The sequence below is a fragment of the Pinus tabuliformis genome, chromosome 9 (genome assembly GCF_031772625.1).
Source record: "Pinus tabuliformis cultivar Carrire ecotype Pingquan chromosome 9, CPIR1, whole genome shotgun sequence".
NCBI classification, from domain to species: Eukaryota; Viridiplantae; Streptophyta; class Pinopsida; order Pinales; family Pinaceae; genus Pinus; species Pinus tabuliformis.
The window spans coordinates 1,325,013,981-1,325,039,247 of NC_142307.1; the positions used below are offsets into that span (position 1 = coordinate 1,325,013,981).

At 41.3% G+C, this 25,267-nt stretch overlaps 1 protein-coding gene across 1 annotated transcript in view; it reads left to right on the forward strand.

The window, feature by feature from the left end:
* LOC149153409 (Tetratricopeptide repeat (TPR)-like superfamily protein) overlaps positions 1-24,411 on the forward strand; it is a 114,582-nt gene extending 90,171 nt beyond the window's left edge. Inside the window, exon 2 of the mRNA XM_089439848.1 lies at positions 24,059-24,411. Coding sequence (XP_089295974.1) covers positions 24,059-24,097 — 39 coding nt within the window. The 3' untranslated portion in view covers positions 24,098-24,411. The remainder of the gene's footprint in view (positions 1-24,058) is intronic.
* Positions 24,412-25,267: the final 856 nt, after the last annotated feature.

The window sequence follows — 25,267 nt, forward strand, 5'->3', positions numbered from 1 at the left end:
TAAAGATGAAAGTATGCAAGCATACTTCTTAAGAATCACCGAGATCAAGAACGATCTCCTATCTATTGGGGAAACCATTACTGACAGAGAAATGGCACTCACAACTCTCGGAGGATTACCATCTGAATGGTATGTGTTCAGGACTACTCTTCTGAACAATAATGTAATTCGTAGTTTTGACTTTCGAGGAATTAATGGCTAGATGCATTCAAGAACAAGCAAGGGTAGAAGAGCAGGAAATGCCCTTGCCTAAAGGTCCTCCTGCTGCTTTTTCTTCTCATGCTAAGAAAAGAGATAATGCTGGGTCTAAATCGAAAAGAAAGGCTGGATTTAAGGGTGGAAGAAAAGGACGATGTTTCATTTGCAATAAAGCAGGTCACTATGCAAGGGAATGCCTTGATAGAAAGGACTCTCACCGTGACGATGATCAAAATCCCTCTCATGGTAATCGAAGCAATGGAAAATTCAACAACAAAGGAAAAAGGAATGTGGGAAATCAAGGAAGAGGGCAACCATTCAAGAAGGCTAGAAATTCCAGGTATGAATCTAACACTGTTGACGATAAGCAGGCTGAATATTATCTACCAGCTGCTCTATCTACCTTCGCTCCTTCGGACTTAATGGGAATTTGGCTCATTGATAGTGGTGCCTCAAGACACTTCACTGGTTACAAAGAAGTACTCTATAATCTGGTAGAGAAAGAAACTAACCTGGAAATTGTCCTTGGAGATGACATGAAATACCTAGTGAAAGGTGTAGGCAATGTTTCTCTTAAACTGAATCAAGGTAATACGATTCACTTACAAGATGTATTATATGTACCTGATCTCAAAAAGAACCTGGTATCCATCTCGGCAATGGAAGACAAAGGCTATAAGGTAACCTTCAGCGATGGTAAGGTACGCATATGGAAAAATAATGTTAAAGATGCTTTCACTCTTGGGTTTCGAGTTGATTCTTTATATCAAGTCGGTGGAAGTCCGCTAGGTGTCATGTCTTGTGACACAACGCTTCAGTCCGAACTTTGGCATCGGAGGTTTGCCCGCCTTCATTACAAAGCTCTACCCGATGTAAGACAGATGGTAACAGGGATACCTGAATTCCAAGTAGAGAAAGAAGGTGTATGTCCGGGATGTGCCGAAGGAAAGCTCAAAAGGGGACCATTCCCTTCGAGTCAAGGCAAGACCTCCGATATATTACAACTAGTTCACTCAGACATATCAGGTATGATGCCTGTGAACTCCTTGGGAGGATACTCATATTATCTCACTTTTACAGATGACCATTCTCGAAAGACCTGGATATACTTCTTGAAAAAGAAGGATGAAGTGTTCCCTTGGTTCCGACACTTCAAAGCCCTAATCGAGAATCAAACCGAAAAGAAGATCAAGATCTTAAGAATTGACAATGGGACTGAATATGAATCTAATGAGTTCCATGATTTCTGTAAAGAGGCTGGCATCAAGAGGGAGACTACTACACCATATACTCTTGAACAAAATGGTGTGGCAGAAAGGAAGAACCGCACAATTATGGAAGCTGTCCGGGCCATGCTACATGATCAAAGTCTTCCTAAGTTTCTATGGGCTGAAGCTGCAAACACTGCCGTATATGTACAAAATCAATGCCCTCATCAAGCATTGGGTTCCAAGACTCTTGAAGAAAAATTCACCGGTAAGAAACCTGATGTTTCTCATTTTAAAATTTTTGGAAGCCCTGTATACTTTCATGTGCCGAAAGAGAAAAGAAATAAATTGGGAGCATCTGGAAAGAAGGGAATTTTCGTGGGCTATGGTGAAAATACTAAAGGCTATAGAATCTATGTAGCCGGTCAAAGGGAAGTCATAATTAGTCATGATGTCACCTTTGACGAAGATATGGCTCTTAGCAAGGTGATCAATCTTCCGACTTTGAGGAGCTCTTAAGAAGCCGACACCAGGGAACCGAAAGAAAAGGATGATGAATCAATGCCTGATGTAGAAGAACCCATGGATTCGATTGATCCTCCTCCATATGATCCTTCCTCTTCTAGGAAGAGGCCTTCATGGCTTAAGGGGTTACTTGATGATGCTGAAGGACATGCTGCACCCCGAGGAACCGTTCGTGAAAGTAAGAAACCTAATAGGTATCAAGGATACCTGACCATCATGAGCACGATCATACAAAATGAGCCTTCGTCATTCTCAGATGCCGTCAAGCATCAAGTATGGAAGGATGCTATGACCGAAGAATATGAGTCTATCATAAAGAATGATGTTTGGGAAGTAGTTCCCAGACCCCAGGACAAGACTGTTGTTACTTCCAAATGGCTTTACAAGATAAAGCATGCAGTAGATGGAAGCACGGAAAAGTATAAGGCTCGTTTTGTTGCTCGAGGTTTCTCCCAAAAGGAAGGTATAGACTATGATGAGATATTTGCACCTGTTGCCAAATATACGACCATCCGCTCGATCATAGCCCTTGCCGCTTCACAAGGATGGAACCTACATCAGATGGATGTCAAGACTGCGTTCTTGCATGGCTCGATCAAAGAAGAGGTCTACGTGGAGCAACCCGAAGGATTTGAGATTTATGATCGAAAATCTCATGTATGTAGGTTGAAAAAAGCTCTCTATGGGCTGAAGCAAGCACCCCGAGCATGGTATGAGAGGATCGATAGCTACTTGATGAAGCTGGGATTCACTAGGAGTGAAGCCAATCCTAACCTTTACTTTAAGGTTGAAGATGACAAGCCTCTCATACTGGTGTTGTATGTGGATGGCCTCTTTCTAACAGGTGCAGACCCTCTCATTCACAAATGTAAGAGGGAGCTGGCCTCTGAATTTGAAATGAAAGACCTAGGACTGATGCACTACTTCCTAGGACTTGAAGTGTGGCAAAAGCCAGGAGAAATTTTCCTATCTCAAGGAAAATATGTGGTGAAGATATTGGAAAGATTCAGAATGGTGGACTGCAAGCCTGTAACTACTCCGATGGAGCTTGACTTCAAGAAGTTAAGCGGTAGTGCTGCTGGACCTGTTTTACGAAATGCTACCGAGTATCGTCAACTCGTCGGAACATTAATGTTCTTAGTGAACTCCCGTCCAGATATATGCTTTGCAGTCAACACGTTGAGCCAGCATATGGTTGAACCCCACCACATACATTGGATTGGTGCCAAGAATCTGCTGAGGTATCTTCGTGGCACTATCACTTATGGGTTAAGATACATTGTCAGAGATGTGAGACTATTTGGATACACAGATGCTGACTGGGCAGGCAATGTGGAGGACCGTAAGAGCACTTCCGGGTGTTGTTTCTCCTTGGGATCTGCTTCGATATCCTGGATGAGCAGGAAACAAAAGTCGGTGGCTTTGAGCACCGCCGAAGCAGAGTATATTGTTGCTAGCATGGCTTCTTGTGAGGCAGTTTGGTTGCGAAAGCTCTTCAGTGAGTTGTTTGGATTCACATTGGATACCACTGTGATCCTTTGTGACAACCGAAGTGGGATTCGTTTGTCAGAGAATCCTGTATTCCATGATCGCTCCAAGCATATTGATATCAGATACCATTATATTCGAGATATGGTGCAACGGGGAGCTATAAGGCTCCATCATATCGGTACAGATGAACAGGTCGCCGACATTCTGACAAAACCCCTTGGGAAAGTAAAATTTCTGACTTTCCGTGAACAACTTGGAGTTGTTCAAAGACCCTCCAATGAGGGTCATGTATGATGCATTGAGCTCTGAGAGCTCCAGGAGGGTGCGGGGTGCTTCTTGGAGCAGCATATGACCACAGGATTATTCACTATCTCCTGGTGGTATACATGTACACCCCGTGGCGACATTGTAGCAGGATTGATGTGTTCTCCTGTGAGGCCTGGATTGATGTGTTCTCCATGGAAATTGTAGCAGGATTGATGTGTTCTCCTGTGAGGACAGGATTGATTAGTTCTCCTGTCGAGGCATCCTACCCATGCAGTCTGGGACTCATGGGAAGTACCTCTCATCTGATCAATGAGCAGGGAAATGAAGTTAGGGACCATAGTAGTACCGATGGACGCATCGTTGTAACTACCGTACTCCCTACGCTAGGATGACCTCCATTGATCTGGGATCAATGATACTGGTCTGGGACCAGTGGTAGGAGTTGTACCATACTATGACGCTGACTTCGGGTCGGTTGAGACTGGTCTGGGATCAGTGGTACATACTCTGAGACTGACTTTGAGTCAGTGGAGGATGATATTGGTCTGGGACCGTTGGAGTTGTACTCACTATGACGCTGACTTTGGGTTGGTTGAGACTGGTCTGGGACCAGTGGTACATACTCTGAGACTGACTTTGAGTCAGTATGATACATCCTTGATCATTTCTTCTTCTTCATAATTCAGACAAAAGCAGAGTAGAACAGAACAATGCAAGAGCAGAGCAGAACAGAACAAAACAATACAGATCAGTGCAGGGCAGAACAAGACAAAGTAGAACAGGCAAAATAGAGCAGAGCAGGGCAAGGGTCAGGTTGTACAAGGCAGTGCATTTGATGGATGAATAGTAACGACCGATAGACAGATTGCAGATGAAGTTCTCCATGGTTGAGAGGGAGTGTTAAAATTGGCAACCAGGGCAAAACTTCATGTGGGTCATCTTATTCATGGCTAATAATATTTTTATTAGATTCCTCTCGTCGAGAGGTGTAGGATTGATATAAAGATCATCCAATTCCGATAAGTATTCATGGAGATATGAATTTATTTTGATTATGGAATTATTATCAAGCCGACCTACAACTCATGTAGGCTCAGAAGCCCAACAGTCGCATCTATTCACCCACCAACGTTGTGTATAAATATAAGAGGACTTTTCCTCATTTAGACTCATCTCATCACATCTCTCTCTCTCTACTGCGCAGATATGAGTCTCTTCTCTACTGCGCTGAAATGGGTCTCTCTCTCTCACACATGTGAAGCCGGAAGCTGTTGAATTTGAAGCTGCAACTGCAGAAGTAAAGATTGACTTGCGTGGCCTAGAAGATCTCCTCTTTGGAACTGCGCTGTAGGTTCATCTGAACCTCCTCTGAAAGCCGCAACTTTTGGTGGTGGAATGAAGTCAATCCGACAAACGGTTTGCAAGATATCGACTGCCCTAGTTTGAAGCCGGAAACTGTTGAAACTGAAGCTGCAACTGCAGAAGCAAAGATTGACTTGCGTGGCCTAGAAGATCTCCTCATCTGAATTGCGCTGTAGGTTCATCTGAACCTCCTCTGGAAGCCGAAACTTTTGGTGGTGGAATGAAGTCAATCCGACTGTCGGTTTGTGAGATATGGTCTGCCCTAGTTTGATAATGAAGCCGCTAATGCTGATGCTACTGATCTAGGGTTTGCTACCGCTGATATGAATCAGATTTATTGTACTATTTCTCTCTGCTGAATTATTGAAGATAAAAGAAGATTTGATCAAAGGGTTTCCCCACACATTGTGGGGTTTGTCCCTGGCTAGCCGCCACATCTATTGTCTCTTGTCTTGGCTTGTTTTCTGTTGATCGTTTAATGTTCTATCTGCACTTTACTTTATGTACATGTGATTGCTAATCGGTGGAATATAATAAGAAAAAGAAGTAAACTGTTATAAGCATAGAACATACCATAACTTAACATTTGACAATCATTCTTGGAGACAATTCCACTCATCCTGTAAAGGGTTTTGCTTCTATCAAATTTCACTTAGACTTTGGGGAATCCATTCTTCTTCATGATGTGATGTACGCATTGGGTTTAAAGAAGAATTTGGTATCTATTTCTTCTTTGCAAGACAAGGATATGAGAGTAGTGTTCATCAAAGGAAAAGTCCTCACATGGCCTATGGAATCTCACATGAGAGATGCTTTCACCTTGGGATCTAGAGTTGAAGGGATCTATAGAGTCAATGGAAGACCTCTTCTAACAATGGTCCATGACATTAATCATCAAAGTGAGCTATGGCACTGAAGGTTAGCACATCTACATTATGAAGCCCTATCGAAATTGAAGAAGTTAGTCTCTGGGACGCCCAATGTTCAAGCTAGTCATGATAGAGTATGTCTGGGGTGTGCCAGTGGAAAGAAGATAAGGGGACCATTCTCCTCTAGTAAGAACAAGATCGATGATATTCTTCAACTCATTCATTTTGACCTATGCAGACCCATGCCTGTGCACTCTATTGGTGGACATCTCTACTACATAATCTTCATTGATGACTTCTCCAAGAAGACATGGATATACTACTTAAAGCACAAGGATGAGGATTTTGATATGTTCAAGGAATTCAAGGCGTTGATAGAAAATCAAACAAGGAAGATCAAAGTCTTTCGATGCAACAATGGTGGAGAGTACATTTCAAATGAGTTCATTGACTTTTGCAAGTAGGTTGGAATCAAGAAGGAAACTATCGTACATTACAACCCCGAGAAAAATGGAGTGGCCGAAAGAAAGAATAGGTCCAATGTAGAAGCTTCTCGAGCCATGCTGCATGATCAAAAGTTGCCGAAATTCACCTGGGGAGAAGCTACAAATACAACGGTATATGTTCAAAATCAGGTACCTCATCAAGCATTGGACAACAAGACTCCTAAAGAAGTATTCATAGATGTGAATCTTGACATTGGCCATTTCAGGATATTTGGTTGGCTTGTGTATTTCCATGTGTCGAGGGAAAAGAGGAACAAGCTGGAAGCCATCGGAAAGGAAGGTATAGTTGTTGGTTATTGTGAAAATTCTAAAGCATTTAGAATATACATATCTGGTCAGAGGAAGATTGAGTTTAGTAGGGATGCAACTTTCGATGAAGACGTTGCCCTTGGAAAAGCAAGAAACCTTCCTCTTGCTGAGAAGAAAGGTGATGATGACATACTAGAAGGTCCTTCTGTGTCGGAATCTGAGAAGGACATAGTTGATGATCCCATGGAGCCTATGGACTCCTTGGATCCTTCCTCCAAGTAACTCCCCTGCCAGGATGAGACCACTATGGCTTTGTGATACTTTACAAGATGTTGAGATATATATTCCTGCTAAAAGGACCTTTAGAGAAAGTAAGAAGCCATGCCGATATCAGGGATATGTTGTAGCTATGAGCACTATGATCCAAGTTGAGCCTTCTACCTTTGAAGAAGCTGTGAAAGAACATGTTTGGAAGGATGCCATGGCTGAAGAATATGGATCGATTATGAAGAATGATGTATGGGATGTTGTGCTGAGACCTAAGGGAAAGTTTGTCGTAACTTCAAATGGCTATATAAGATCAAACATGGAGCTGATGGAAGCATTGAGACAATGAGAAGTATAAAGCAAGGTTCGTGGCCCGAGGCTTCCCCCAGAAAGAGGGAGAAGACTATGACGATATATTTGCTCTTGTTTCCCGCTACACTACTATTAGATCGATTGTTGCTCTTGTTGCTAGCCAAGGATGGACACTTCACTAGATGGATGTAAAGACAACATTTCTTCGTGGCATACTACATGAAGAAGTATATGTTGAGCGACCCTAGGGATTTGAAGTGAAGGACAAGAAGACTCACGTTTGCAAGTTGAAGAAAGCATTATATGGCTTGAAGTAAGCTCCCCGAGGTTGGTAGGCCCATATTGACAATTACCCGGTGAAGCTTGGATTCACGAGAAGCAGTGTTGACCCCAACTTCTACTTTAAAGTGGTCCAAGGTATGCCTTTGATTTTGGTTTTATATGTTGACGATCTATTCTTAAAAGGTAGTCAACCCCTGATGATTGAATGTAAGGAGCTGGTATCTGAATTAGAAATGAAGGATCTTGGTATGATGCATTACTTTTTGGGACTAGAGGTTTGGCAGAGACTTGGAGAGATTTTCTTTCCCAAGGAAAGTATGTTGTGAAGCTATTGGAAAGATTTGGAATGACTGAGCGCAAGTCCCTAGCCACACCGATGGAGATGAACTTCAAGAAGTTATGTGGAGACATTGCTGGACCTGACTTGGCAGACCCCTCTGAGTATCGACAACTGATTGGGGCACTGATGTTCCTTGTGGACACCCGTCCGAATATATGCTTTGTAGTGAACACTTTGAGTCAAAAGCCCCTTCATGCACATTGGGTTGTTTCCAAACACATTGAGATATTTGCATGGGATGATCAATCTTGGCTTGAGATATACTTCCTAAGAAGTGAGACTGCATGGATACACTGACGCTGACTGGGTTGGAAATGTGTTATTGATAGGAAGAGCACATCCGAGTGCTGCTTTAACTTGGGATCTGTGATGATATCTTGGATGAGCAAGAAACAAAAGTTTGTGGCTTTGAGTATGGAAGAGGCAAAATATATTGCTGTTAGAATGGCTAGCTGTCAGTTTGGTTGAGGAAGGAAGCTCTTTGGAGAGCTGTTTGAGTAGGTCCTAAATATGGCAGTGATATATTGCGACAACAAGAGTGGGATCTGATTGGCAAAGAATCCGGTGTTGCATGACAAGTCTAAGCACATTGAGATCATATATCATTACATACGTGACATGGTGTAGAGAGGAGCTATGAGACTCCATCATATTTCAACTAATGAGTAGATTACAAATATACTCACCAAGGCTTTGCCGAAAGTGAAGTTCTTGGTCTTCAAATAGCAACTTGGACTGATGGATGTGACCCTCCCCGGTAAGGGTCTTGGCTGGTCGAGGACACTGAGCTATGCTCTTCCCCCCCTGTCTGAGCTCCCAGGGTGAGGAATTGAGCCGAAGAGCTCTTGGGGTTGAGGGAACTCATGGACAATAGGTGTGTTTGATCCTTACTTCACAGTAAGTGTGTATCTCCCCTATTGTCATGTTAGGGCATGTTTGATCATTACCTCACAATAAGTGTGTATCTCCCCCCTATTGAGTATACCACAATATGCATGCTACCCATAAGCTGGGCTTGTTGGGATTGTTCCTCCCCATTTGGCCAATGGGTTGAGATGATGACTTGGGCGTGTCTGATCCTTACCTTGTAGGGTAAGTGTGTATCTCTCCCAAGTGCCTTGGGTTGTGTCTGATCCTTACCTTGTAGGGTAAGTGTGTATCTTCTCCCAAGGTTGTGGATGCAGGTGTTCTACCACTTGACTCTTGAGGGTCCTGATGGGAAGATTAGCTGTGATCCTTACCTACCATGGTAAGTCATATCCTGCTTATTGTCCTTGGATAGTGGGTTGAGCTGGGCTCCCCTATGATGTGGGTTGAGTTGGAACTCCCCTGTGACGATTATTGGATAGAGGGTGGTAGCTTGAGCTCCCCTCCTTTGTCAAATTCTTCTTCTTTTAGATTTGAGAGTGTTCAGCAAATGAGCAAAGATGAGAAGTGACAACATTTGATGATGGCGAGATATTTGAGATGAGACATATGTTGCAGTTGGTAATTTCTCCTTAGTTGAGAGAGTGTTAATTTCACAGCCCAGGAACAAATTCCCTCCTTTGGACAGTCTTCCTCGTCAAGAAAGACCCCTGTTAGCCCTTGGAAGAATTTAATTTGGTTAAGGAAAAATGTCTTTTTAAGGGGGAACCCACATGTGCACAAAAGTACATGTTGGCTTATAAAGAGAAATTGGACACCCTTGGAAGCATATAAATACAAGTCAAGTGACCATCATTTGGAAATCATCATCAAGCATCTTCTTCTCTTTTCTTTGGTTTGGCTTGCGTGGGTCTAAGATTGGTTTGCGAAACTGGTTTGTATAGGTCCGAAATTGCAGGGTTCGAGCTTGCACGTGTGAAAAGGAAATTTTGATCTGGGGCCGTAGGGTTGGAACAGGGAAATATCGGCTATAGCCGCACGCATACAGGGTGCTCCCTGTGGCTGGTGAGTTGCAACTGCACTAATGGTTACTAGTTTCGTGCAACTAGGACCTAGGATATTTTTGGCAGTTGACTATAGACTTTGACCATTGACTGCAGGTTTGGGAACCTTGATTTTGGTCAGTATTGTTGTTGGGCTTATCTCTTGGATATTGTTTGGTTAGTTTTGTTGGATAGTCTTGTGGGGCTTATCTCTCTTTGCTAAACATTTTATGACAATCTAATAAGAAGAAGAATTTGAAAGGGTTTTCTCCCTTGTGGGGTTTTTCCCTAGTCTTTGACCAAACTTGATGTCTCCTATTTGTCTCGTATTGTTCATTGCATTTACTGTTCTATCTACAATTGCTATTGATCATTGGAAGATTAAACTGTATTTAGAGATTGCTAATTAAGGATAAGAATTAGGCTAAAGTGATTGTAACAACATAGAACAACCGAAAATTAACAATTACAGGTGGGAGATGGTAACAAGTTAGCAACTACCAAAGGTGGTTAGACAATGGTGGTGATTATAGAAAAATGTTGAGGGGAACCTAGAAGGGTAGCACACTAGTTATAACAGGCTTATGTTAGGCTGATGACAATTTATAACAGGTTATGATAGATTTATAACAAGTTATAATAGGTTGGTAATAGGTTGTACCATATTGGTCACAAGTAATTGACAGGTACAACAGGTTACTACAAATAGATTGGTCACATATACATGTCAAGTTCCTTATAGTGTGTAATAGAGTTGTCACAGGTAAGTGACGATCATTATAGGTTACAATTGGTGGATTGGTCACAGGTTTTCAAACAAGTTTTATAACAGGTTTTGTGATCGATTTATCATAAGATGATAATAGGTTGTAGCAGGTCTATGACAGGCTTATGGCAATACAAGTTGTGATAGGCCTTCTGGTAGGTCTTGATAGGTATACAATATGATCATCATAGGGCCATACTAGGTGTTATGGCAAGACTATGACAGGTTATGATAGGTCATAACAAGTGTGAATAACAAGAATAAAAGGTGTTACGACAGGTTGTAGCAATTTGTAATAGATTCGGTACAACTTTGACAAGGTTGACCATTATATAAATTCAACCATAAAGCAAGGATGAAGGCAATCAGAAATGCAAGAATAACCACTGAGGATATATGTTTTTATTCGGGAATGGTATGCAGGGACCGTGCTTATGATTTGAGGCACTTGGAAGCCAGCTATGGCTATGGCTTGTTGCGCTACATAAAATTTCATTCTTCATGTTTTATTTTTATTTATGCACTTGGTTGCTGATTGCTCTTGCTAAAAGAAAGAAAACGCATATATGTATAAAATTAATTGTTGCAGATATTAATGCCATTTGTTTTGATGTCCTCTAGGTGTGATGGTGATGTTGTTGAGCTTGCACGTTCATCAACATGGGGCAAGGACCTCTAGATCCTGCTAATGTGCGAATGGCACCAAAAGCGTGGAGGATGCCCTAGGATGAAGCCATCTATGAGGACATGGACTTGCAGCTATAGAGTGGGAGCTCAAGTCACTTTGCAGTAGCAAATTCAGATTATGGACATATAATGCATTGAGGACAGTGCATAAAATAAGGGGGGGAGGAATGTAATACCCCTACCCGTTTATGATGTTGTAATTACATGTACATTGATATTACACTGGTGAGCCAGATGTCTGTGACTATAGGTTGAGTTATATTATGTGGCTTGTGTGCTACATGTAGATATGATAAATAGATTTTTGGGGCCACCGTGCCTAGGTATTTTATGCCAGTTCGGCTAAGTGGTTGGCGGGTTGAGATTGTAAAATTGTAAATATAATGTAATTATACATTATTAATAAAATAGGCTAGTTGCGGAGCCCACTACACTAAAGAGTATGGGGTGCGCAACTCCATGGTGATAAGGCAATAGTGGTGAGGTGTTATGGTGAAAAGGCACCTAGGGCCCACGTGGCCTCAGGAGGTGCCACTTGGCAAGCGAAGGCCATGCACTTATAAGAAGTGAATGTTTTGCCTGTAAGGGCATTCAGTCATTCAACCAGTTACAATTGGATGGTGACTGATGAGCCAGTGAGTCCTGGGCGTTGGACTCTATAACTGGCTGAGGTGTGGTTATATAGTTAACCACATTGAATTAGATGCATCCTGTTTTTAGAGCTTGGTACTCTGGTTTTGGTGAGCCCTGGTGGCTCCAGTTATGGCTTGGTGGCCATGGAGTTCTGGTGGAACTCCGTTCAGAGATAGTCAGAGGCTCCTGGTTTGGATTTTGGCACTGATTGTGGGGTTATTCGGTTTGGGCTAAAGGGCACTTGGACACCTGGATAGCAACAAAGCTCCTGGCGCTGTAGGTTGAGACCATTCTAGCACGCTGTAAGGCGCCCTGGAAGGCAGACACCGTCGAGGGATTCGGGTTGTGCCACTTGGGTGCAGGTTAGGGTAACGTGAGCTTGTGGCTAGACACTGAGGCTGCTGGGGTTGGTGTCTTGGCCAGGGTTTTGTTATTTGGTTTACAACTGTTGCATGTGGAGTTGTAGTACTAGCTCGGGGTTGACTTGTGGTTGAAATTATGAACCACATAATGTATGGCTGGGTGGAACATGGAGAGCCTGCAACCAGTCGGACATTTTATGCAGATAAGTGTTCACTGTGCAATGAGATATTTTGTGTATTTTTTTGTGCATTTTTGTCTTGATAACAAACACTAAAATGGGTATCTGTTGTATTTTATGTGCCATGCATTATTTATGTGTTGTTTTGGTTGTAAACCCTAGCCGGGGTTTCGTATATATGTGTATTGATTCTGTTGTGCTTGTTTTATCTGGCATGGGTATAATTATTGGTTAAATGTGTCAATAAATGGTTAATTATGGCATGGTACATAATGGCTGAGTATTGCCTGATTATGCATGTTGATAACTAATTATAAATAATAAAAAATATGCCAGGTACAAGTACAGACCATGGCAACACTGGTATAGTTGAATGGCTCTGAATATGAGCCAGGGTTTTGGAAACTATACTAGGGTTTTGAGGCTTCTGCAGAAAACTGGCAGTACTTGGCAGTGAGGTTGTGGTAGCATTGCCTAGTTGGTGGCCAGGGACGCTACATTTCATCTATCATCCCCAACATTCATATTGTTTACTTTCCATCCTTTTTGTTATGTTTTTGTTAAATTCTCTCATAACCCCCCTTTTGCTACACAAATTGAGCCTAGCAAACCAATAGGGAAGCCTCCCTTGACTTACGTTTATCTTTGTTTAAAGTGCAGAGGAGGGATGGTGAAGTGACAATGGCCATCTTCCTAATTGCACATGTCTCCATCTAGGTGTTAGGACTTTTCACTTTTGGGTGTGAGAGTGTGTTAAATAGTAGGTGCAGGTACAGGTTGAATGTCATGGTTCCCAAGCATGCAATGGTGGGATGGTGACTGATGAGCCAGTGAGTCCCGGGGGTTGGATTCTAGAACTGGCTGAGGTGTGGTTATGTAGTTAACCACATTGAATTAGATGCATCCTGTTTTTAGAGCTTGGTACTCTGGTTTTGGTGAGCCCTGGTGGCTCCAGTTATGGCTTGGTGGCGATGGAGTTCTGGTGGAACTTGGTTCAGAGATAGTTAGAGGCTTCTGGTTTGGATTTTGGCACCGACTGTGGGGTTATTCGGTTTGGGTTGAAGGGCACTTGGACACCCAGGTAGCAACAGAGCTCCTGGTGCTGCAGGCTGAGACCATTCTAGCAAGCTGTAAGGCGCCTTGGAAGGCAGACACCGCCGAGGGATTCGGGTTGTGCCACTTGGGTGCAGGTCAGGGTAACGTGAGCTTGTGGCTAGAGACTGAGGCTGCTAGGGTTGGTGTCTTGGCCAGGGTTTTGTTATTTGGTTTACAACTGTTCCCTGTGGAGTTGCAGTACCAGATCGGGGTTGACCTGTGGTTGAAATTATGAACCACATAATGTATGGCTGGGTGGAACATGGAGAGCCCGCAACCAGTCAGACATTTTATGCATATAAGTGTTCACTGTGCGATGATATATTTTGTGTGTATTTTTATGTGTGTTTGTGTCTAGAATCTAGATAACAAACACTAAAATGGGTATCTGCTGTATTTTATGTGCCATGCATTATTTATGTGTTGTTTTGGTTGTAAACCCTAGCCGGGGTTTCGTATATATGTGTATTGATTCCGTTGTGCTTGTTTTATTTGACATGGGTATAGTTGTTGGTTCAATGTGTCAATAAATGGTTAATTATGGCATGGTACATAATGGCTGAGTATTGCCTGATTATGCATGTTGATAAGCAGATTATCAATAATAAAAAGATGCCAGGTACAAGTACAGACCATGGAAACACTGGTATAGTTGAATGACTCTGAATATGAGCCAGGGTTTTGGAAACTATACTAGGGTTTTGAGGCTTCTGCAGAAAACTGGAAGTACTTGGCAGTGAGGTTGTGGTAGCATTGCCCAGCTGGGGGCCAGGGACGCTACATTTCATCTATCATCCCCAACATTCATATTGTTTACTTTCCATCCTTTGTGTTATGTTTTTGTTAAATTCTCTCATAATCCCCCTTTTGCTACACAAATTGAGCCTAGCAAACCAATAGGGAAGCCCCCCTTGACTTATGTTTATCTTTGTCTAAAGTGCAGAGGAGGGATGGTGAAGTGACAATGGCCATCCTCCTAACTGCACATGTCTCCATCTAGGTGTTAGGACTTATAACTTTTGGGTGAGATTGTGTTAAATAGTAGGTGCAGGTACAGGTTGAATGTCATGGTTCCCAAGCATGCAGTGGTGGGATGGCTTAAGATTTTGGTAGGTGAAGAGTGATGATTCAAGAGTATTGTTAACTGAGGGGATGGTCTACTAGAGTGACACATGGCAGTTTTTTTGGATGGTGTCATGTGTATGAGGTTTGCAAGGCAATATCCTGAATATCTAACCTGTCCTTTTTTGACTTTTAAAGGTTCAAAGGTTGAGTTTGCCATTGTCATTTTTGATTGGCAAACACACAAGATTCTCATTGCAAAAATAGGTCAAGCAGAAAAAGAATTGTTAACTGCTTATGTATATTTAGTAGCTTTATCCTGTCAAGCAGGAAAAGCAAGAAAGGGGGTTTATTATTGCCCAAAACTAAACATTTAGGTTGACCTTTCCTTGCTGTTGATAAGATTGGCTAGGAATAGGCTAATTTGACTGTCTCATTACTGTTAGCATTCATGTTAATATTATCAAGCCAAAAGTAAACCCCTAGGTAAAGTTGTTGCTATCCTTGTTTGCTTGGATTATGGAGGTTGGTAAATATCCTTAGTTGACCTCCATCATAATTGGCTCATGCTGAAGTAACGGTGAGTTTCAAGGGAGATATGGCATTTTCTTTGTCAAGAAACATGCACAGGATTTCCAGAAAAGGTAACATGCTGTGTGTTAAAGTGCTGTCAAGTGGCAGCTTTGATGAGAAAAGAAGGCACGTAAACACCTGGAAAGAGGATCAGGTTGACTTTGTTTTTGGATTGGTAGCCAGGAAATAAATGCTGTTATTTGTATTTTGTGCCAAATATGCATGGGCAGGTCACTATAGAAAGCTTTTTATATATTTGAAACATCCATACAAAGGCAGGTACAGGAGTAAATTGTCAATTCGTTTGATTTTTTCTACAAGTGAAAGGTTTTGAAGTGCAATAAATTAATAACTGGAGGAAATTCCTGTGCTGAGAGCTGCCATCCTAGACTGTTAGGTACCAATGTATTAGAAAGATAAAAAGGCAGTGAAGTGGAAAAGGCTGGCTTTTGACATAAGAAAAGCCCTCCAAGACAGCAGGCCAACACACCTGCCATTCATGCAAAGTTTCTCAAAATTTGCAGATTTTCTATCCTTTTTCTCTGGCAGCTAGGGTGAGTGATTGAGGTTTTGATACCTACTTATACAGGTTGGAGGGGAGATGTTGTGGTTGGACAGTTTCACTATTTGACAACTTTGTAGCAGTGGATGACTCCTCACTTTTTCATCCTCCAGACTTTAGATCATTACCTCCACTGCAAGAAAGGAGATTGATGGCAGCATGTCACTTGTGACTCACAGTGATGCAATCAATCTCTTGAGTAACATGTGATTTGGTCCAATTATGCTTTGTTTTAGCTCTTTGAATCTATTAGTTATCATTGTTTAAATTGTTTTGCAGTGTTATGGTAGTTTATGGTGCGCTTATTTTGATTTTTCTTCACTTAAGGCACACATTTACTTCAATTATTTCCATTAATTTGTTGTTACTACTATCTACAGGATTTGATCTCAACCATTGTATATTGTTATTAAAGCTTATCCTCACTCTTGACTGTTTATGGACAGCCCCAGAGTAGGTCCTTTGTGTGCTGATCATTTTGAATTTTGTGCAGATTTATTGATTAGATGGCAGCATACACCCTTTAAAGACACCATGTGAGATTGGAAAAGAACCAGTTCAATTGGTGAGGCTTTCCAACTGTGACTGGAAAAGTCTGCCCACAGTTATTAGGCAATCTGCTTGTGCAGATTTATGTGATAACAGTGAGTCATCTGGATTCTACAATGAGAAATATACTATGGAATCATCAATTGTCTGTACCCCTTTTATGAGCAAAGGTAACTGCTTTTCCTTTGGAAGCAGTGGGTGCAAGGATTGGGGTGGAAGTTAGAGTGGAATTGAAGAGTCTTATGCTAGCTGCATGTGTTTGTGAAGGTAGTAGCGGTAGTTCACCATTAATCTCCTCTAAAAGTGCTTGCATTGGAAGCAGAATATTCCCCTCTTCCTCCTCATTCCTTTCCATATCTTGCACATCGGCGTACCGCTTAAGTGCCTCCTCTATTACACGCCTCTCATCCTCCACCCTCAATTGAGCCATGGTGTCAATTGCATCCAACTAAATAGCCTCTTAATCGGGGGTTTTATCAATATGCTTCACCCACAACATGAGACTGTAATAGACCCTTGTCATATAAGGTGTTGGGATTATAATTTGTATGAGGGTCATATTATAATTAGAGGACGTGAGGGTTTAAATTGATAAATTATATTAAATCAAGATTTAATTTGAACATTTCAAACCCGTTGTGTTTGTTGTTGTGCATATTTTTAAACACATACTCCAGTTGTGCTCACATCATGAAGAGCTACGAGTTTAGTTGAGCCCCCAAATGGCAACTTTATATAAAAATTGGTACTGTTTTACCAAGTTTGGGTACCAAACATCTACAACGAATGAACATAAAAGAAAAGCATTAAATTATGGTTCAGTTGAGTAGCAAATAGATATAAAGGAACTGCAATGAAATTTGAAACAAATTCAACCTTACTTGGCATTCTAGTGGTCCTATTGTGGGCAATCATGTCACAACCAAATGTTCCAATGGCTAGTCTATGTATCTTGATTTGTTTCCAAATTACCTAGCCTTCACTGGGAGTTAGCACCATCCTTTGAGCATATTGGAGGAATTCATTTATATCCTTGATATCAAATTTGAAAGCATAGGAATAATATAAAGTGGGGTTCAGGGAGAGCTTTGTTGCATGAATGCAAATTGAGAGTTCCATCACTTATTAGTGAACTATGATATTTCAGATAATTTATTGAATCCCTCCTCCCCTTTGTTTTTGCAGTACCTATGGATAGCTTCATTGGCCCTAATAGCTTCCAGGAGGTACGCTACATCTTTTCATTAGAACACCATTGTAAGACCAATGAGGTGCAAGTCCCAAGGCCTTGGATGATGTATATGGTGCCTTAGGCATTTTGTTGGTCGACCATGATCAGTCCCTTTAGTCCTCACTCTCAATTCCTTTTGTCTTGGATTGTATTGGAGGCCTTGAGATGGATTTGTTGGGATGCATGGCTTATGGGAGCCATTGGTTTTGTAGGGGTGATCACACTATGTAGGGTTTGTTGTGCCCATGGTTATAAGTGCACCTATGTCATTCTTGTTACCCACCACCAATGGGTGACCCCATAGGAGAAATTTTCCCCTAGATTTGTCTTTAGCTGACAGACAACAACCCCTGACAACCACTAATGTAGCTAATATATTATGCCAGTTGATCTTTGCTCCTTGAGCTAATGATATGTCCCCTTGCCCATCTGTTGAGAGCGTATGTTTCAAGGTGGGCCATCCAACCCTAAAGGTATGTCTTTCATTGTGCAATCAGGTGCTTATGCTTGTTTTTCCTTGGGCACATTGGGTATGGAGTATTGGGTGACTTGGAAGGAGGGGTTTTAAATGTAGTCTTGTTCCCTCACCTTAAATGGGGGGTTAATGCTCAACCCTAGTCCCGTGGGATCTCCCCTATTGGCTTCTAGCTTTAGGATGGTACTACTTGGGAAACCCCGATTTTGGTAGGTGGTCCCGTTTTCCGTTTCATAGTTTTCACTCCTCTCCGCACATTACATGCCCTATTTCATTATCTCCCTCCTTTGGGTCCACAAGGCTCTGGTACTCCCCCTCCCCTTGTCCACATGTCTGGGTCAGGCCTAGAACATTGCCCCAGAGGTTGATGTAGCTATAAAAAATTAGACTAAAACCATATCATGGCCACATACAAAAGAAAATAATATCACAAAATGCAAATAATGGCCGGGATATTATATTAGTGCGTGGGCAAAAGCCAAACATGAGCTCTACCCCTTCATTGTGGCCATCACCTTGGTTCCTAGGGCCCCATGAGTGCCCCCCACATCATTGAGGAACCCATGCATGGTCCAACCCTTGGTGGGCGATGAAATGCCCAACCTTAAGGGGGTAATCACTGCTTATATCATACACAACGTGCTCTCATCTCCTGGAGCCCCGAGTAGTATAATAAAGAAAAATCAAGAAAAGGAAAAAGACAAATGAAGAAGGGTCGAAAAACAAAGGTTGGGGTAAATCATGTACCATGATTGCTTCCTCCTACATCTATACACCCAAATGTGTGGGCATCCCTCATCATTACCACCCTTGAACCCATGGCATTTGGCCTTGAGACTCCTGTGTCCCAATCCACCTCATCATCATCCACATGACCCCTATCACTTGAAGGATGTACCTTGGACATGTCTTTCCCTTTAGCGGTTGGGAACATCTAATAGGATTGTTTATTAGCCACTCCTACCTAGGGAGGTAACACTCAAAGCCCCAAATTTGGAAGGGAAGCCCATTATGAAGTCTCATTTGTGTGCTTGACTAACAAGCTTGGTTCACTTAGATGTACTAATGAATTATTGTACCTAATGGTGAGGAGATGCATTGGATCTTATATGTAATTAGTAGGTGGTTTCATCATGGGCTGGGCAACTTAACTGGGGCCCAAGCCCACTAGAGGATCATATTGACACTTGTAGGGGATGTGTTGAGAGGCATGGGACTCTGTCATGTGATAGAGCATTATCTCATCTCATGGGCATCGACAACACCTTCAATAGCATGTTCGTTGCCCCACATTATTCACAAGATGATGCACTTGGACCAACATTGCCCCTAATCAGCTTAATAATGTACACATGGTTTGGCAGCTCATCCAAGGCCCAAAGGAGGTTTGCCTCACCCTTGAGACATGGGAAGGCAAGCATCATCATCAGTGCCCTCATTTGGAGCAGTCTACAGGCTTATCTTTCACCAGGAGATCCATGAGATCAGTATCTGTGCCCTAGAGCCACTTGGAGCACCACATGATGACTTACATGGGCACGAAGGGGCCATCCTCTTGTGCATCATTTATGGAGCCCTCTCTCTCATTTTGGGACTTTGAGGACTCAATGTGGCCTTCCATCGGCCTCATTTCATCATGAATTCATCATTTCAGCTTACTATTGGATGGTTTATTCATAATTTTTGGAGCTACTTGGTGGGCTTGTCACCAAAATTTGTTATTTGCACATTATTTTATAATTTTTTGGGCTAATTAAGCTAAATCGAATTAGGAGAGAATCATATAAATATAACTAGCTCTCATTGTGAGAGAGCATCATCACCACTTGGATCTTTTCTCTTGTACAAGAATTTCACACTTTTCTCTTGGATGCTAGTTGGAGATTCTTTGATGCATTTCGATATCTTTGGAAGCTAACATTTCGATCTTTCTTGGAGCTACTTCTTTTTTATGGTTGGATATATCTCTTGTAAGTACTTTTTGTTGAAGATATCTCTTGGAATAATGTCTAATGTGTGGAATTATTACAATTAATTAATTCTCTTGTGCCTTAATTTGTTGAATATCATTGTAAAAGGTTATTTGGTTGTAAATTGCACATGTTACTCATTGCATGACAATAGATGAATGTTCCTAGTGGATGGGATTTTGTTCTTCTTCCATGAAAAGCCATAGATATTGAGTAGGTAATTGTTAAAGAGTGGTTGCTAGGGCATCATTCTTTAGCCTCCTTGAAGACGATTTTGGCAAATCTTGAATCATCTTAGACTCCATAGCCCAAGGATTAGGCACTGGTCCAAGAAAAATTGGTGATCAACCTTCCCTTTTCTCTCTTTTCTTCTCTCCAAAAGTTTTGGCCCCTTTTCCTAGACAGCGATCTAGGGCATCTAGCGAAATCCATTAGAGAAGGAATTTTGAGATTCCTCTTGATAGAACTCTTTCTTAGTGAAGGAATTTCGAGATTCCGCTTGGATATAACTCTTCCTTAGTGTTTCCTCTTGGGGACCTCAAAGTTTGGTGGAATTCTCACAGTTAATTCTCCCAAAATATTTATGCCCTAGGTATGCCCTAGAAGGGAAACTTGGTTAGTTTTTTTTGGGATAAGGTGGCCTTCCTGAGGGTCATCTGAACCTAGTATTCGGTAAATATATCTCACAAGACCCTTTCCCCTCTCCTACCTTGACCTGGTGAGCACCTTGGAGGCACAAATATCATAAAAAACCTAGGTCTAGTGCAGGTTCTTTCTAGGTCTCTCAAGTGAAGCACAAATCCTATTTCAAGTGACAAATCACCTTACAAAGCTTCTTGAGAGGTCCTATATCACATTTGGAATCTTGACCTTAGGTAAGCCCGTTATTATTGCAAATTCCAAGCCCTAAGTCTTGATTTCCATCGTAGGTCTTTCTTGGAGAGCCTTTAGCTTCTTGGAAGCATTGAGCATTGATTGAGCCTCTCCTTGAATGGGCTTAGTGGAATCACTTTACACATAAATCATTGATCCTTCCTTTCTCAAGTGATTCCTATCTTATCGGGACTCATCCCATCGGTGAAAGTCTGTAAAGAGTAGGGGACATTGACTGAGGTGACAGTGGGTCTTTGTCCCATTGTTGTCATTTGGTCTAGTTGTTGTCCCATAGGTTCCCCTCCTAGGGCACTACTAGATTGTGTGGCAACAATTCTCACATGGTCATGTTTTATAGAGTTTGTATGTTGTGAAAATTTTTGAATCTAGAAACAAAAATCCTATTGCAGTGACTGGTTTAACATCTCCTACTTGTTATTTCATTCAACAAGTTATTTAATTACATAAACATTGATGTAAACACTACTGCAATCTACATTGACATACAAATCATAAACTGAAGCAATAATTGAGACACACACACAAGGGACACCGTTATTTTTGGACAACACGTCCCCGGAAAAACCCAACTTGGGAAAACCGGTGCAACAGATAGAGGGTTTTATATTATTAAGCAAGCAGAATCTGAGTACAACAAGTTGCCTCTCACACCGGCAAACCTTACAGAGAAATCACGACAACAAGAAATACATATGAGGGTTTACCTTGTCCCCAAGCCCGGCTGATCCAATGAGCGATCTAGCACCTCCCAGCAACTATTGCGCAGTGCCTACGCAATCACTACGTGGGCCTGCGTCTTGCCTCTAGAGGACTACGTCACCCCTTCTGTTGGATCGATTTGCTAGATGAAGACTGTCGTTTAGCCATTCCGGCTCAGAACTTCGCTTCTCCAGCACAATCTTAGACTAAAGACAACACTCTGCACTGCCACTGCGTGAGTCCCTTCTGGATTGCGTCAGCTCCGCGTGAGCTCCTCTTGGGCTGCGTAGGCCTCTGCGCTGTCTTCCTGCTCAGGCTGCCTCTCTGCTACATACTCTTTGGCTCGGAACTTACTCTCTGATCCAAATCTCTGCTTCTGCCCCTCTCACTGCAACAAATCACTGGTTCGATTCTCTCAGCAAACCATGCCCCAGAAAATCGAACTGACTGATCAATATGCTCACTCGGTGTATCTCCAACTGACCCTCAAGCCTCCTCTTATACTTTTCTTGTTGATGAATCAACGGTCGAGATTAAGTCTCTAATCAACGGCTAAGATTAAATTAGACTTGATCCTCGTCTCTTAGAAGCTTCTCACCCATATTTTCATTAATACCCATTAATATTTTTATTTTCCTAAGTTTAGACTTAGGAACCCCATTAAAAATATTAATTATTTTAATAAAATACAATCTGGGTGGAATTTCACCAAACGATTTCTGGGTCTTGGAGATCTCATGTGTTCTAGCCCCTCCACAACATTTTGGAGCTAGATCACATCCGATGCTACCCAAAAATCAACATCTCCTTGGCGGTGGTCTAGTATATTTAGTTCTCCACGTGGCAGTCTCACAATTAACAAATTACATGTTTCTCGAGGCACTTCATGGCTCCCAATGCATAGGATCATTGGATTCAAAATTCAACAAAAGCTCAAAGTGACCAACAACTTGTGTACTCGACATGCCACATTGAAAATTTGGCAAAGGGAAGATTTTAAAGATCAAATTTGCCTCTAAAGGAGACATTGGCGTAGTACATGAACAAAATGATGGCAAAGCACATTTTATGTTGCATGGGCCATATTCTACGTTGTATGTGCAATATTTTATGTTGCATTTGGTTCATAAAGCCTTATGTTACCCATGCTAGCCTTCTCAAGCTCAAATGCAGAGTGACATTGGTGCTCTTATGCAAATCAAGCAAATCGCTGCCTCTTAAACCACCTTGCCACCTTTTCCAAGCTAAATGTTTAAATCAGGGTCAAAAGTGGAATGTTGGAGGAGTCAAGGTCAATGTCGGGCCCATTTTGGCTAGTCAACCCAATTTAAGGCAAACGCTCCACTCTCCAAGCCCAATGTTGGTTAACTCAGGCAAAACATTGTTCTAATAAGTCAAGTTCAATGTTATCTGAGCTAGACGTCAAGGTCAACAACGAATTGTTGGATCTTAAGTGGATCAAATCTAGCTGTCGGGACTTTTCTCTGGTCAAATCGAGCCATAATCCAAGCAAATTGAGTGGAAAACAAGTTAGTCATTCAACCCCTTAGTGGTAATTTCTTATAAAAAATAATTTTTATTTGAGAATGACTGTCTCTCTAATCTTGTGGATGACAAGTCAAACAATTATTATTTTGGGAGATGGAGTTACTAACCGTTACAAAGAAAATTAGTCTATTGTTGAATTCTGGGATGATTATGCCATTTTAATAAATTTTTTTTTCCTGTGTAAATGTTGGATCAACTTTCTATTCTTTTTCTTCTTGTCTAATGTTGTAAGAGAGCCTCATAGAGTAGATAATTTTTTTCTGAGTTACTGTAAGGCTACCAGGTGAATTCATCGAGGGACAAAGTTGTCACATGGAAGGAGAGGAAAGATGCTAGACCTCATCTCCTCTTTGTCAGTACAAAGTGTTTGTCAAAACCAATTGTTGGACAAACCCTTATCAGGGGTTCCTTTAGTAAGGAAGCGTTCTCATTGTGTGCTATAGTTAACCCAGTGGTTAGAACTTAGAAACTTCTCCACAAGAGGGATTTTTTCTAGTGGAATTCGAAGATTGTATCATTGTCCTAGACCAGATCTGGGTGTGATAGTTGCTTAGACTTCAATCCCCTGTTCCGGTCTGCATAACTTACAAAGTGATGGGTGTGATCTTGATCCAATGCCCTGAAAGGTAAAAGCAAGGCCAAGGTAAACTCTATTATAGCAACCGTTTATTAAAAAAAATATTCATCTCCTTTTTTGTTTTTGTTTTTATAACATTTAAAAATTACAAAAATATTTTCCTTTTATTTTCCCTAGTTTGTGCCAATTTTTTTATTTTTAAAAGCTAGCATATCCTCGGGGTTTTAGTTTTGCATGTTTGAAAACATTTTTTTGGATTTTAAGAAGGGTTTTATTTTTAGTATATAGCCCTACCCTCTAGTCCTAGCCATAGCGTGTTGACCTGAATCTGTTGTATGATCTAAGCACTCGAGTGACAGTTTTATCATTGTTTCTGAAGAAGACTAACGAGTATGTTCTATTGTAAACAGGTCCTTAACTGGCATATAACTGAGAAAGATCCAGGATGAGTAAAGTTAGTCCTGTCAGAAATGGCTGTTTTATACCTCAGAAAACCATTCTTGGTGTCGGATAGTAGTGCTATCTAATAATATTAAAAAAGGTGCAATATCCGTCAGGGAAGCTGTCAATCCATTTTCACTGAGCATAAAAGTGAAGTTGAAACTTGAAAATGCCATGTTCATGGAGCAAAGCACAGTCTCTTCGAATCCAGGATTTGACTTGCAACGGCAGGTCGGTATTCATTTATGCAACCATGAAGCAAGTATGGACAAGCCATTAGCCTTGTTTATTTTTCCAAGAATTGACATGGTGTAGGGATGCAGTCCAAAATATTCATATTTTCGACGGTAGGCATCTTTCTTTTGTTAGTTCATTTTTGACATTCTGTTCTGTTTTTTTCATTTCATTTCAGATGAACTAGTTATCCTATGTAAATTATTCACCAGCAGTGGCTTTTTATCTTCGTAAGTGAATTTTGTGTTTTGCAATAGTAATCGATGATATGCATTTTCCTATTTGCTATATATTGTGTCCTTTAAAAGTTCTATTTACCTGTTTGCTATTTTGTGATAAACTTTTGATATTTATTGCAGTTACAGCCCTATGAAAGAAGCTGTTTAGAGGCTATGTTGGCAAGCCTCCTTGTCCGTGTTAGTTTCTCTACATCAGCATTTTAATTGTGTTTGCTTTCTAGCATGCACATGAAATCTTGGCATTTAAGGATCTGCACTGGAAGCAGTAAGCCTGGTCGATGCAATTTCTATATTTTACACTTCTAAAGATAGATTTGATTGCTTTAAATTGGATTAAAAAATGTCGTTCCTATGCATGATCTTTGTACTTTTTAGATATTAACCAGACAGTTCTTGTAGTGTTTATGTTTTATGTGGTTTCAACTTTCTATTCTCTTGAGTACTTTTGTCTGTGTTGACAGGTTGTATGATCGGAGGCAGCTTTTGCAAATGATTTCATCTAGATTTCCTCACATTTTCTTTATACTCTTGTGCCATTCCCTCAGCCCCATGGAATACATTTCGATTTGAGTGGGTTGTCTTACAGAGATGGTTATTTTACATCCCATTTATTTCATTGAATATACTGACATGGAGAATCATCATTTAAACATTGCTACATATTTTGAAGAGAACGTAATTCTGTTATTTATCCAGAGCATTGAG